The sequence below is a fragment of the Gymnodraco acuticeps genome, unplaced genomic scaffold (assembly GCF_902827175.1).
Source record: "Gymnodraco acuticeps unplaced genomic scaffold, fGymAcu1.1, whole genome shotgun sequence".
NCBI classification, from domain to species: domain Eukaryota; kingdom Metazoa; phylum Chordata; class Actinopteri; order Perciformes; family Bathydraconidae; genus Gymnodraco; species Gymnodraco acuticeps.
This window is the reverse complement of record NW_022990549.1, coordinates 313,921-326,276: the sequence shown is the minus strand read 5'-3', so window position 1 is coordinate 326,276 and position 12,356 is coordinate 313,921. Positions and strand designations below refer to the sequence as shown.

The 12,356-nt window shown below is 42.1% G+C and overlaps 1 protein-coding gene across 5 annotated transcripts in view; it reads left to right on the top strand.

The window, feature by feature from the left end:
- LOC117553456 (echinoderm microtubule-associated protein-like 6) overlaps window positions 1-12,356 on the top strand; it is a 71,019-nt gene that overhangs the window by 54,827 nt on the left and 3,836 nt on the right. For 2 of the 5 annotated variants that reach the window (XM_034227386.1, XM_034227385.1), the window contains 13 exons: window positions 68-244; window positions 1,051-1,285; window positions 1,705-1,831; window positions 2,315-2,329; window positions 2,787-2,868; window positions 2,957-3,086; window positions 5,452-5,550; window positions 6,691-6,711; window positions 7,111-7,284; window positions 8,547-8,755; window positions 10,819-10,976; window positions 11,641-11,755; window positions 12,052-12,240. In XM_034227386.1, coding sequence (XP_034083277.1) covers window positions 68-244; window positions 1,051-1,285; window positions 1,705-1,831; window positions 2,315-2,329; window positions 2,787-2,868; window positions 2,957-3,086; window positions 5,452-5,550; window positions 6,691-6,711; window positions 7,111-7,284; window positions 8,547-8,755; window positions 10,819-10,976; window positions 11,641-11,755; window positions 12,052-12,240 — 1,731 coding nt within the window. The remainder of the gene's footprint in view (window positions 1-67; window positions 245-1,050; window positions 1,286-1,704; window positions 1,832-2,314; window positions 2,330-2,786; window positions 2,869-2,956; window positions 3,087-5,451; window positions 5,551-6,690; window positions 6,712-7,110; window positions 7,285-8,546; window positions 8,756-10,818; window positions 10,977-11,640; window positions 11,756-12,051; window positions 12,241-12,356) is intronic. The other 3 variants (XM_034227387.1, XM_034227389.1, XM_034227390.1) reach the window with 3 other exon arrangements.

The window sequence follows — 12,356 nt, the reverse complement described above, 5'->3', positions numbered from 1 at the left end:
TGTGTGTGTGTGTGTGTGTGTGTGTGTGTGTGTGTGTGTGTGCGTGTGTGTGTGTGTGTGTGTGTAGCTGGAGCGGGTGGACTGGTCCAGCTGGACGTGTGTTTTGGGCTCCAGCTGTGACGGGATCTGGCCGACTCACAGCGACATCACGGACATCAACGCTGCATCGCTCACCAGAGACGGAGCGCTGCTCGCCACCGGAGACGACTTCGGATTCCTCAAACTGTTCGGATACCCCGTCAGAGTAAGAGAAAATACACTTTACATATGAACATTTACATGATATAATTATGACATTTAAAGGTAGGGTAGGTAAGAATGGAGAAACCAGCTCGAGTGCGCTAGAATTTGAAAATACACAACCGAAAAAATACTTCCTTACAGAGCCCCTCCTCCAACACACGAACGCGCACATGACCAATGAGGGCACGAGATAAGTTTGTGCACAGATGGAAGGCTGACAGGCAGGTAGGCCATCCAGTTACTTTAGCCGGGCCGGCTCAGATGATTGGTCGTGCTTTTTACAGCACCACGGCTTCCACAGAGGAAATGTTTTAATGTATTTATTGTCAAAGCATTTCATGTATTCATTGCTATCGGGATGTTAAGAGCATTCCATGGAATATAACAAGTGTTTCTGAAGTGAATTACCTACCCCACCTTTGAATGTGATAAATATATCTTGAACACCAAATCAATATGAGATTAGATCGAGGTAAATCAAACATGAGATAGACATTCAATGAATATATGATAAATATGAGATATACATACATGAAGAAATATGATTTTAACATGAGATAAGTTTGAGATAACGTGATGTACATATGAGATAAACGTTAAATAGGTGTTGTAGCGTTACATTTTCTAATTCTAATCTAAAACTGAGGAAAGTTGTTAAGGGGAGCCATCATCTATTTCCAACATTTCCACAATAATGTTTTTGCTTTAGCTTGAACTGCAGTCTTCTTTTCTCATTGCATATCTTATAATATCAGTCTGTGCACTGAGAGGTCATCAGGTGTGTTCCCCCCCCCCCCCCCCCCTCAGGGTCAGTACGCTCGTTTTAAGCGCTACGTGGGCCACAGTGCGCAGGTGACCAACGTCCGCTGGAACCAGGACGATTCGGCCCTGCTGACGGTGGGGGGGGCCGACACCGCCCTCATGATCTGGGCGAGGGAGCGAGGGGGCGGAGCCAGTGGGGAGGGGGAGGGGCCTCTGAGTCGAGACAACCGACCGACCGTCGACAGCGAGGAGTCGGAGGACGACGTCGATGAGGACGGAGGTGGGTGTGCAACGGTGGAAAAAAACAATAACCCTTACCTTCACTCAACTGTTTAGCTTCAAACACAATATATATATAGAATACATGTGACAAATCATGACCATACCTAACTACTCACTACCACATGTAATCTATATATATATCTGTTGATAAAGCAAAACGGTAATAATAATACTTGTTTTACTAACTTACTAACTACTTTATTTTAAATTGGTTTAATTGTCAGAGTTTATTTTATTGCATCAGCCATGTAAAGCTTTGTGTGTGTGTGTGTGTGTGTGTGTGTGTGTGTGTGTGTGTGTGTGTGTGTGTGTGTGTGTGTGTGTGTGTGTGGTGTGTGTGTGTGTGTGTGTGTGTGTGTGTGTGTGTGTGTGTGTGTGTGTGTGTGTGTGTGTGTGTGTGTGTGTATGTGTGTTTAGGCTACGACAGTGACGTTGCTCGTGAGAAGACGGTGGATTACACGACGAAGATGTACGCCGTCAGCATCAGAGAGATGAGAGGAACCAAACCTCACCAACAGCTGAAAGAGGTTTCTGCAGAGGAGAGGTATACACACACACACACACACACACACACACACACACACACACACACACACACACACACAACATTCACCTTTAAATAATGCTTTTTTTTATCTTTTATGAAATATTTCATCTTATCCTTGGTGCGTGTCATCAATGGTCACAGTTTGTCTGTGTGCTTGTGTGTGTGTTAGTGTGTGTTAATGTTAGAATGTATACACTTGTGCTTTCACGTGTTCTGTTTTAATCGAAAGGACTTTTTTTAATCTAATACATGAAAAGCTTCTGCATGGTCGATTGATTATATTTTGTCCACTCATTCGTGGCTCAGTTCTCTCTGTGCTTGAGCAAAAGCTGACGGATTAGTTAACATTTTAGTGTTTAGTTTTTAATAAGTCGTGTTTTATGCAGCCTAAAGTCTTGTTTTCTTGTGTTCTTAAGTGTTGCTCTCGCTTGGAGTAACTCTTAATATCTGTGTTGTGTTTTCACTTGCTTTCCCCTGGAGGCAGGGCATTGTCAAGTGAGTATGAGCGGATACTGATGTTAATACTTAACACATCACTTTAGGAATTCTGATCAATTTCAATAAATGAATAAAAAAGTACTACATTCATTTCAAAAGTAGTCCAAAACAAATGGAGAAAAGGGTTAAATATTCACATAATTAACATTTCAAAGAGAATTTAAAGACGTGTTCTTTTTTTTTTAAATACTCTTGATTTTGTATTAAACATATTTGCCGTTTCTTACGTATAATAAAATCAACCCTCAGATTGCATGTTATCCTGAAAACAAGCACCTGTAGCATAGTAGCATTTTGTTAGCATGTAGCTATAGCACACATCATATTATCTTTAAGTGTGTGGGTGTGTGTGTTGTTGGCATTACCTCACACTGTCTGTTCCTCCACCTGTCTTTGTCTGAGTTTAAATTATAATGGATGTATTAATGATTTAACACCCTGATTGGTCCTCCAGGCCTCCAGTGAGTCGAGCGGCACCACAGCCAGAAAAACTGCAGAAGAAGAACAACGTGTCTAAGAAGAAGAGACTCGTGGAGGTCAGTCTGTCTTCCCTCTTTCTCTTATTCATTATTAATTGTATTATTCTTTCCAATGTTTGCTGATAGCGATTGAACTCTGTTGCAGGACCTGGTTTTGGAGCACGTGTTTGGTTTTCGAGGATTCGATTGTCGTAATAACCTTCACTACCTGAACGACGGCACAGACATAGTTTATCACACGGCCGCCACCGCCATCGTGCACAGCCTCAGCACCGGTAACACACTCACTGTGAACGCTTTAACCCCATGTGACACAAGATGGTTTAATTAAATAACATTAAAGATCATCTTTCAGGTTCATATCAGTAGGTAGTGTCTCTACTTTAAAGAGTCCTCTCCTGCTGATGTTCAGGTGTATATCAGTATGTAGTGTTTCTACTTTAAAGAGTCCTCTCCTGCTGATGTTCAGGTGTATATCAGTATGTAGTGTCTCTACTTTAAAGAGTCCTCTCCTGCTGATGTTCAGGTGTATATCAGTATGTAGTGTCTCTACTTTAAAGAGTCCTCTCCTGTTGATGTTCAGGTGTATATCAGTATGTAGTGTCTCTACTTTAAAGAGTCCTCTCCTGCTGATGTTCAGGTGTATATCAGTATGTAGTGTCTCTACTTTAAAGAGTCCTCTCCTGCTGATGTTCAGGTGTATATCAGTATGTAGTGTCTCTACTTTAAAGAGTCCTCTGATGTTCAGGTTCATATCAGTATGTAGTGTTTCTACTTTAAAGAGTCCTCTGATGTTCAGGTTCATATCAGTATGTAGTGTCTCTACTTTAAAGAGTCCTCTGATGTTCAGGTTCATATCAGTATGTAGTGTCTCTACTTTAAAGAGTCCTCTCCTGCTGATGTTCAGGTGTATATCAGTCTGTAGTGTCTCTACTTTAAAGAGTCCTCTGATGTTCAGGTTCATATCAGTATGTAGTGTCTCTACTTTAAACAGTCCTCTCCTGCTGATGTTCAGGTGTATATCAGTCTGTAGTGTCTCTACTTTAAAGAGTCCTCTCCTGCTGATGTTCAGGTGTATATCAGTCTGTAGTGTCTCTACTTTAAAGAGTCCTCTGATGTTCAGGTGTATATCAGTATGTAGTGTCTCTACTTTAAAGAGTCCTCTCCTGCTGATGTTCAGGTGTATATCAGTATGTAGTGTCTCTACTTTAAAGAGTCCTCTCCTGCTGGTGTTCAGGTGTATATCAGTCTGTAGTGTCTCTACTTTAAAGAGTCCTCTGATGTTCAGGTTCATATCAGTATGTAGTGTCTCTACTTTAAAGAGTCCTCTCCTGCTGATGTTCAGGTGTATATCAGTCTGTAGTGTCTCTACTTTAAAGAGTCCTCTGATGTTCAGGTGTATATCAGTATGTAGTGTCTCTACTTTAAAGAGTCCTCTCCTGCTGATGTTCAGGTGTATATCAGTATGTAGTGTCTCTACTTTAAAGAGTCCTCTCCTGCTGATGTTCAGGTGTATATCAGTATGTAGTGTCTCTACTTTAAAGAGTCCTCTCCTGCTGATGTTCAGGTGTATATCAGTATGTAGTGTCTCTACTTTAAAGAGTCCTCTCCTGCTGATGTTCAGGTGTATATCAGTATGTAGTGTCTCTACTTTAAAGAGTCCTCTCCTGCTGATGTTCAGGTGTATATCAGTATGTAGTGTCTCTACTTTAAAGAGTCCTCTCCTGCTGATGTTCAGGTGTATATCAGTATGTAGTGTCTCTACTTTAAAGAGTCCTCTCCTGCTGATGTTCAGGTGTATATCAGTATGTAGTGTCTCTACATGTCTCCATGCTTTAATGTTCAAAAAGCTCTTTATTCTTCTCATACTGTCTATACTGCAGCACCTCTTTTCCCCCTCTGTCTGAAACCAGAGCCCAGTCTGCTCTGATTGGTTAGCTGGCCGGCTCTGTTGTGATTGGTCAACCACTTAGAGATGTCCCGCCCAGAGGTTGCGTTAACCGAATTTTTTTTTTTTAACAATGACGGAAAAATCTGAAAGCAGTCCGTCCTTTTGACGGATTAGAACAAACTCGGAACAGCGCAAAAGTTTCCCCGCAGCGAGGCTCCGATGTTTTGCCGTGTTATGCAAGCCCGCCAAAAAAAAAATGATACCGTTTCCAAACCGTACTTTGCCGTACAGATCATTGAAATGTCTGTGAGTTTTGGCTTTACGCTGTGCGTGCTCCCGCGGGGTGCAGCAGCCATGCATAACATGGCGTTGACAGTTCACGAGCGTGCTCTCTCCCCCCCCCCCCCTCGTCAGAGTTGTGTAAAGGCCGACGGGTAATACTGGATTTTGACGGAAATGTTACGATCCTGTCCGTCAAAATGAGGGGCAGCGAAAAAGTCTAGCGCAACCTCTGGTCCCGCCCCTTAGCCTATCACGTACAATGTGTTGGAGCGCTAGCCAATACGCCCCCTTCAAGTTGCCCAGTAACAGAAATGGTTGCTGGGAATCAAACCTGCAACCTCCCACTGCTCCTAGTACTAGGATGGGTTAAATACAGAGGTCAACTTTCACTGTGTGCATGATCATATGTGACAAATATAGAGGGTTTCTTCATCAGAGTGATGTTTGTGTGTCTTCTTGTGCTGCAGGAACTCAGAGCTTCTACCTGGAGCACACTGACGACATCCTCTCTCTGACCGCCAACCAGCACCCCAAGTACAAGAACGTCATCGCCAGCGGACAGATCGGTACACTGTGTGTGTGTGTGTGTGTGTGTGTGTGTGTGTGTGTGTGTGTGTGTGTGTGTGTGTGTGTGTGTGTGTGTGTGTGTGTGTGTGTGTGTGTGTGTGTGTGTGTGTGTGTGTGTGTGTGTGTGTGTGTGTGTGTGTGTGTGTGTGTGTGTGTGTGTGTGTGTGTGTGTGTGTGTGTGTGTGTCATGTTTCTCTCTCCTCTGCTTCATGTGTAACCTGCTTGCTTCACTTGTTTTCAACTATGAGAATGAATACTAACTCTGAATTTCAAAGTAAGTAGGGGAGTGTCTTAAAATGGTTTCTTGCGAAGATACAGTATGTATGTAATTTTTCAATTAGCCGGAAGTAGGGTTCTTCTTTTCGTCTCCTTAACTTGTGAGATTTATTGTATTAAAAACATTTAGTGCTGGAGAAATATTTAGATACTTTACTGCAGTAAACGTACCAATCAGAGGTGGGGACTCGAGTCACATGACTTGACTCGAGTCTGACTCGAGTTGCATATTTTTGGACTTGAGACTTGCTTGACTAACATTGATAAAAGACTTGACTTGACTTTGACTTGGTATTCATGACTTGAGACTTGACTTAAGCTTGAGATAGATGACTTGAAAGGACTTGACTGTTTAAAATTAAATATGTGCGTTTGTTTTTGTAGGACTTACTCCCACCTCTGGTACCAATGCAACACTACAAACGTATGTGAAAAATAGGTCAATTGGAAGTATTACAAGTTTCGAAATGTTATACCATTATATTGTATCATTTTATTATTATTTCTCATGCATTAATATAAAAGCAGGACGAAAAAACAGAACAACATAGATAACGCCCTCTTGGACTGTCACTTGTATCGATTGGCACCAAGCAGAAATAAAAATGACATTAAATGAACAATTTTGCAAAACACTTGTTAAATGCATCACGTTTTTTAGTAGTAAGAAAGAAAGAAAACAATTTGGCAGGCTGAAGAAATATTTTAAATACTGCCTCAAATAAACAAACGTGGTTAAAAAACATAATAGTTTATATTTCTCTTTACTAACCTCTCACGTCAGGTTTTTATCTGTTTTTGTTTTGTTTTCTGTGTGTGTGTGTGTGTGTATGTTTTGTCCCGTCGCTCTCACAACACCTCAGGCGACATCAGTGAAGTGCCAGGTAAACAAATCCAACGCACCCCGCCTCTCCCTCCACCATAGCCCCCTAAAACCCAAAGACCCCAGACAAAAATAATGTATCCACAATTTGTCATTAAACTCTGGTGTACATTTTCGGTTTACATCAATGATACTTGGTGCTCAAATGTAAACGTTTATCAAATCGAATATTTTTTTATGTGACATTATCTGAACAGAGAATTCCCCAATGTTTGTTTATTCCTCCGCAAATTAAAAAACACACCCCAGGAAGTCACTACTACTGTTTTGTTTTTGTCTTGTTTATGTGTTGCATACATTTTCTTCAACTGCATCCCTCTTACAGAATGCCGTTAAAGCCAAAGTTAAATAAATACATAAATAATTAAATGAATATATTCTCTCTGTTATCTCTACACAGGTACGACCCCTTCGATCCACGTGTGGGACGCGATGAGCAAACAGACGCTGTCCATCCTGCGCTGTCCGCACACTAAAGGCGTCGGCTACGTGAACTTCAGCGCCACAGGGAAGCTGCTGCTGTCCGTCGGGGTGGAGCCTGAACACACCATCACCGTGTGGAGGTGGCAGGAAGGTACGTGGAGCCTGAACACACCATCACCGTGTGGAGGTGGCAGGAAGGTACGTGGAGCCTGAACACACCATCACCGTGTGGAGGTGGCAGGAAGGTACGTGGAGCCTGAACACACCATCACCGTGTGGCGCTGGCAGGAAGGTCAGAGAGGGCCATACATTTGTTAAATACAGGAAGTACTCCTCAGATCCATAACTCAAGGGAAATTCCCGCATTTTTTTCACATATTTTTACTGACATATTTTTCTTAACATTTCTTGGAACATTTTTAAACATGCACAAACTTTTATTATTTTAAATATTTACATTATAAAATAAGTTAAAGTTATCTCTGCCCAGTATGAACATATACCTCTCGGTGTGTCTTTTAATGAAAGTATAATTAAAACCTTTATATAATATATGTTTCGGTGTCATTTTTCAAAAAAATCCCAAATATTTGTGATTTTTTTCGCATATTTTTACGACGTTTTTCTGGCTTTATTTTTTAAATCGACTTTTTCAGAATTTCTTTTCTTAACAATTCTTGAGCAAATGTTTGGACCTGCACAAACTATTATTTTACATATTTTCAGGACATAAACCAAAAAAAGAAAGTCAGAAATATATGTGAAAAAATTCTAAAATCCTCCAAAATACGAGAGATGACTTCATTATAAAATGTAACGTTCGTTCTTCCCAGTTTGAACATACACCTCCTTGTGTGTCTTTTTATTAAAGTATAATTAAATCACGTGTGTCTCTCTGAAATATATGCGAAACATTTCTAAAATCCTTATCAAAATATATTAAAAAATGTAAAAAATATGAGAGATGGAGGAGCCATGAAACGTGTATAGCAAAGCGTTTGGTTTTAAAATAAGATATTTCTTTGATCGCTGTTGATTGGTTGGCTTGGGTCACATGGATATGGGCGGCACCCATTATAATCCTGTTAACCTGCGTGAGGTGTGTGTGTGGAAGAGAGGTGACACAGGGCCGACTGTTGACCGCAAGAATTATGATTTTGATGCTTTGTCATTATTATTACTATGTCTGTCTGATCACCGCGTATTTGCCATTAAACTACATTACAATTCAACAGAGTTTTGATCTCAGCAAGTGCTCTTTTTCAGCCTCTCAGCGACTTTGTTTGTTTCTGCTGTCGCTATAAGAGATGACTTCATTATTAAATAAGTTAAAGTTCTTTCTTCCCAGTTTGAACCTAGACCTCTTTGTGTGCCTTTACTTAAAGTATCATTAAACCATATGTCTCTCTGCAGGATCCAAGGTGTGCAGTAAGGCCGGACACCCCGACCGGATCTTCGTGGTGGAGTTTCGCCCGGACTCAGACTCGCAGTTCGTGTCGGTGGGAATCAAACACGTGAAGTTCTGGACGCTGGCGGGCGGCGCTCTGATGTACAGGAAGGGCGTAGTGGGCACGGTGGAGGACGCACGCATGCAGACCATGCTGTCCGTCGCCTTCGGGGCTGTGAGTCAAATAAAGACCTGCTGCTGCTGTTGTTTAACTAAACCACAACTGTCAAAATCAAATGTTATGAGCATAGTAAACCATGGAGTATTCTCTATTCATAAAAGCAACTTGCTGAGAAAAAGGTGACCCACACTTTATTCTAAATAAATCACGAATTCAATGCAAAATGTTTAACATTAGTTCAAATCATCATTTTATTTTTTAAATGTGTTAAAAATTGCAGATAAATAAGTGAACAATTTTACATAAATGTCCAAAATAATGTCCAAGAAATCTGTGAAAAATTCCTACAAATATTTGGTCATCGTGTTTTTAAAATAAGGTTTAAAGAAATGTGCGAAAAATGTCAGAAAAAATGCTCTCATAATATATTATACATTGGATCAATGCAAGATGTGGAATAGCAGTAAAAAACATATGGATAAATATCCTAAAATGTGTCAAAAAGTCAACCCTGGAGTCCGGCGGTGGCTCAGTCAGTAGGGGCTTGGACTGGGAGCCGTAGGGTCGCCGGTTCAAGTCTCCGACCAGACCTAAATATGGAGTGTGGACTGCTACTTGGAGAGGTCCCAGTTCACCTCCTGCCCTGCCGTGGTGCCCTTGAGCAAGGCACCGTACACCCCCTTCCCCCCCTCACTCCCATTGCTCCCGGGCGCTGTGCAATAGCGGCCCACTGCTCCTAGTACTAGACCCTGGTACTAGCATGGGTTAAAAGCAGAGGCCAAATTACACGTGTTTCTCAATGTCGAGTAAAGCTGCTCCAGAGCCACTATTTCAAGCATACTACGCCATCGAGTCCCGCCAAAGGACTGTTCCAATGTCCAGCATACTTGGAATTCTACCGAGGTCGGCGTCCTTCGTAGCGTGACATTTCGAGGCTGCACATGTGTAGACTCCGCGGTCTTAAAATCCCCACAATGCTTTGCGCACGGACCAATTTCCCCAAATCTGTGGCGGAAAATGTAAGGCGGGGCCTCTCATATGACGCACACCTGCACACTTGCTCGCCTGTTCCTCCACTCTTCGTTTTCCGAATGCCAGGAAGTATTCTTGCCTCGCTTCTGAAGCAAGTGACTCGACATTGAGAAACACCCTGTGTGTGCTGTGTGCTCTGCATGTGTAACCATTATGCATGTGTGAACTATGTTCTATTCTCCATTTAGAAATACAGTTAAAAGTTAAGATACATGTGTATTTGTATACAGTATATATTCCATCATCTAAACTTTGTTGTAGTTTAACTGAAAGCCCTCAAAATATATCACGAGATCAATGCGAAATGTTTGATATTAGTGGAATTGTCATTTTTTAAATAGGTGTATAAATAAATGAAAATGTCAACAAAAATTCTAAAATGCCCCAAAATATACCAGATATTATATGAATGCAAGGTTAGTAATAGAAGTGCAAAATATATGTGACAAATGTCTTGAGCAAAGACAAGGTAAACTTAACTATGTGCAAAAAAAAGAATTTTCCAAAGGGGTTCATTTAGGAGGTGTGTGGCGCAGTGGGTGTGTGTTGGTGTTTGGATCAAGGGGTCACAGGTTCAAACCCCACTGCAGTCAGCATGTCGTTGTGTCCCTGAGACGCTTCACCCCTAATTGCTCCTGTGGGGATTGCCCACAGTGTTGAGTATGTAAGTCGCTTTGGATAAAAGCGTCTAATATGTAATTTAGCACGACACATTTGAAATAACTAAAAGACAAGTTATAAAGGTAGAAGTAGAAAGAAAGGTGATAGAAAACTATTTCTGCTAAAAAGTGAGCAATGATTGAGAGTCAGACCTAAACATTTCAGATGTGTGTATCTCACACTGCACTCACTTTAATTCATGTATCGTTGCTTTTAAATTAGTGTTTTTAAATATCAATTCACAATATGTTTCTTAATGCCTTTCATTTTTGTAAAGCACTTTGAATTTCCTTGTGTTGAAATGTGCTATAAAAATAAAGTTGCCTTGCCTTAAGAAAATAGTTTAGAATGCCTTGTATTTAAGTGAAATCAATCAAATTGTCTAAGAAATGTGTTACAAATATATATTTGTTTTGTGTTTGTAGAATAACTTGACGTTCACCGGAGCGATTAACGGGGACGTGTACGTGTGGCGGGATCACTTCCTGCTGCGCGTGGTGGCGAAGGCTCACACAGGACCGGTGTTCACCATGTACACCACGCTGAGGGACGGACTCATCGTCACCGGGGGCAAGGAGAGGCCGTGAGTCTCACGCTCACACACATTCACCAACATACACACGCACGCACACACACACACACACACACACACACACACACACACACACACGCACACACACACACAGAGACAGACACACACACACACACACACACACACACACACACACACACACACACACACACACACACACAGACAGACAGACACATTCACCAACATACAGACACACACACAGAGAGACAGACAGACACACACACACACACACACATTCACCAACATACATACACACACACACATTCACCAACACACACACACACACACACACACACACACACACACACACACAGACAGACACACAATTAAATGAACCGAAAACGCAATTTTAACACAAAGACTGATTTATTCTGTAGATTTTTTAACCTGAGATAACAGTAAGCATCATTTGATTTACAATAAGGTGTGTGTGTGTGTGTGTGTGTGTGTGTGTGTGTGTGTGTGTGTGTGTGTGTGTGTGTGTGTGTGTGTGTGTGTGTGTGTGTGTGTGTGTGTGTGTGTGTGTGTGTGTGTGTGTGTGTGTGTGTGTGTGTGTGTGTGTGTGTGTGTGTGTGTGTGTGTGTGTGTGTGTGTGTGTGTGTGTGTGTGTGTGTGTGTGTGTGTGTGTGTGTGTGTGTGTGTGTGTGTGTGTCAGGACTAAGGAGGGGGGTGCAGTGAAGCTCTGGGATCAGGAGATGAAGCGCTGTCGAGCGTTCCAGCTGGAGACGGGGCAGCAGGTGGAGTGTGTGCGCTCCGTCTGCAGAGGGAAGGTCAGGACTCATTATTTAATATGTAAAATCTTCATCGTCCAGACATCAGACCCTCTTCTTCATCATCTCCCCTCTTCCTCTTCGCTTCATCTGTTTGCAACTTATGTATATCAATATTCTAATTACTTGTATATCGACTATTCTGCACTATTTCTGTTATATTTTATTTTATTTACTTGCGCTATTTTATCTGTGTTATTGTGTTGCACTGTGGGAGGAGCCTGTGACCTAAGCATTTCATTGTCATAACTGTAGCTATGTACAAATGACAATAAAATCCTCCTCCTCTTCCTCAGGGTAAGATCCTGGTGGGGACGAAGGACGGGGAGATCATCGAGGTCGGGGAGAAGAACGCGGCGTGCAACCTGCTGCTGGACAGCCACGCTCGGGGGGGAATCTGGGGTCTGACGGCCCATCCCACCAAAGAGATCTGCATCACCGCCAGCGAGGACGCCACCATCCGACTGTGGGACCTCGAGGACAAGGTACACACTAGGGCCGGGGTGGGAATCACCAGGCTCCCCACGATACGATACTATCGCGATACTTAAGCCACGATACGATAGTATAGCGATTCTACGATAAGCTAGGTATTGCGATA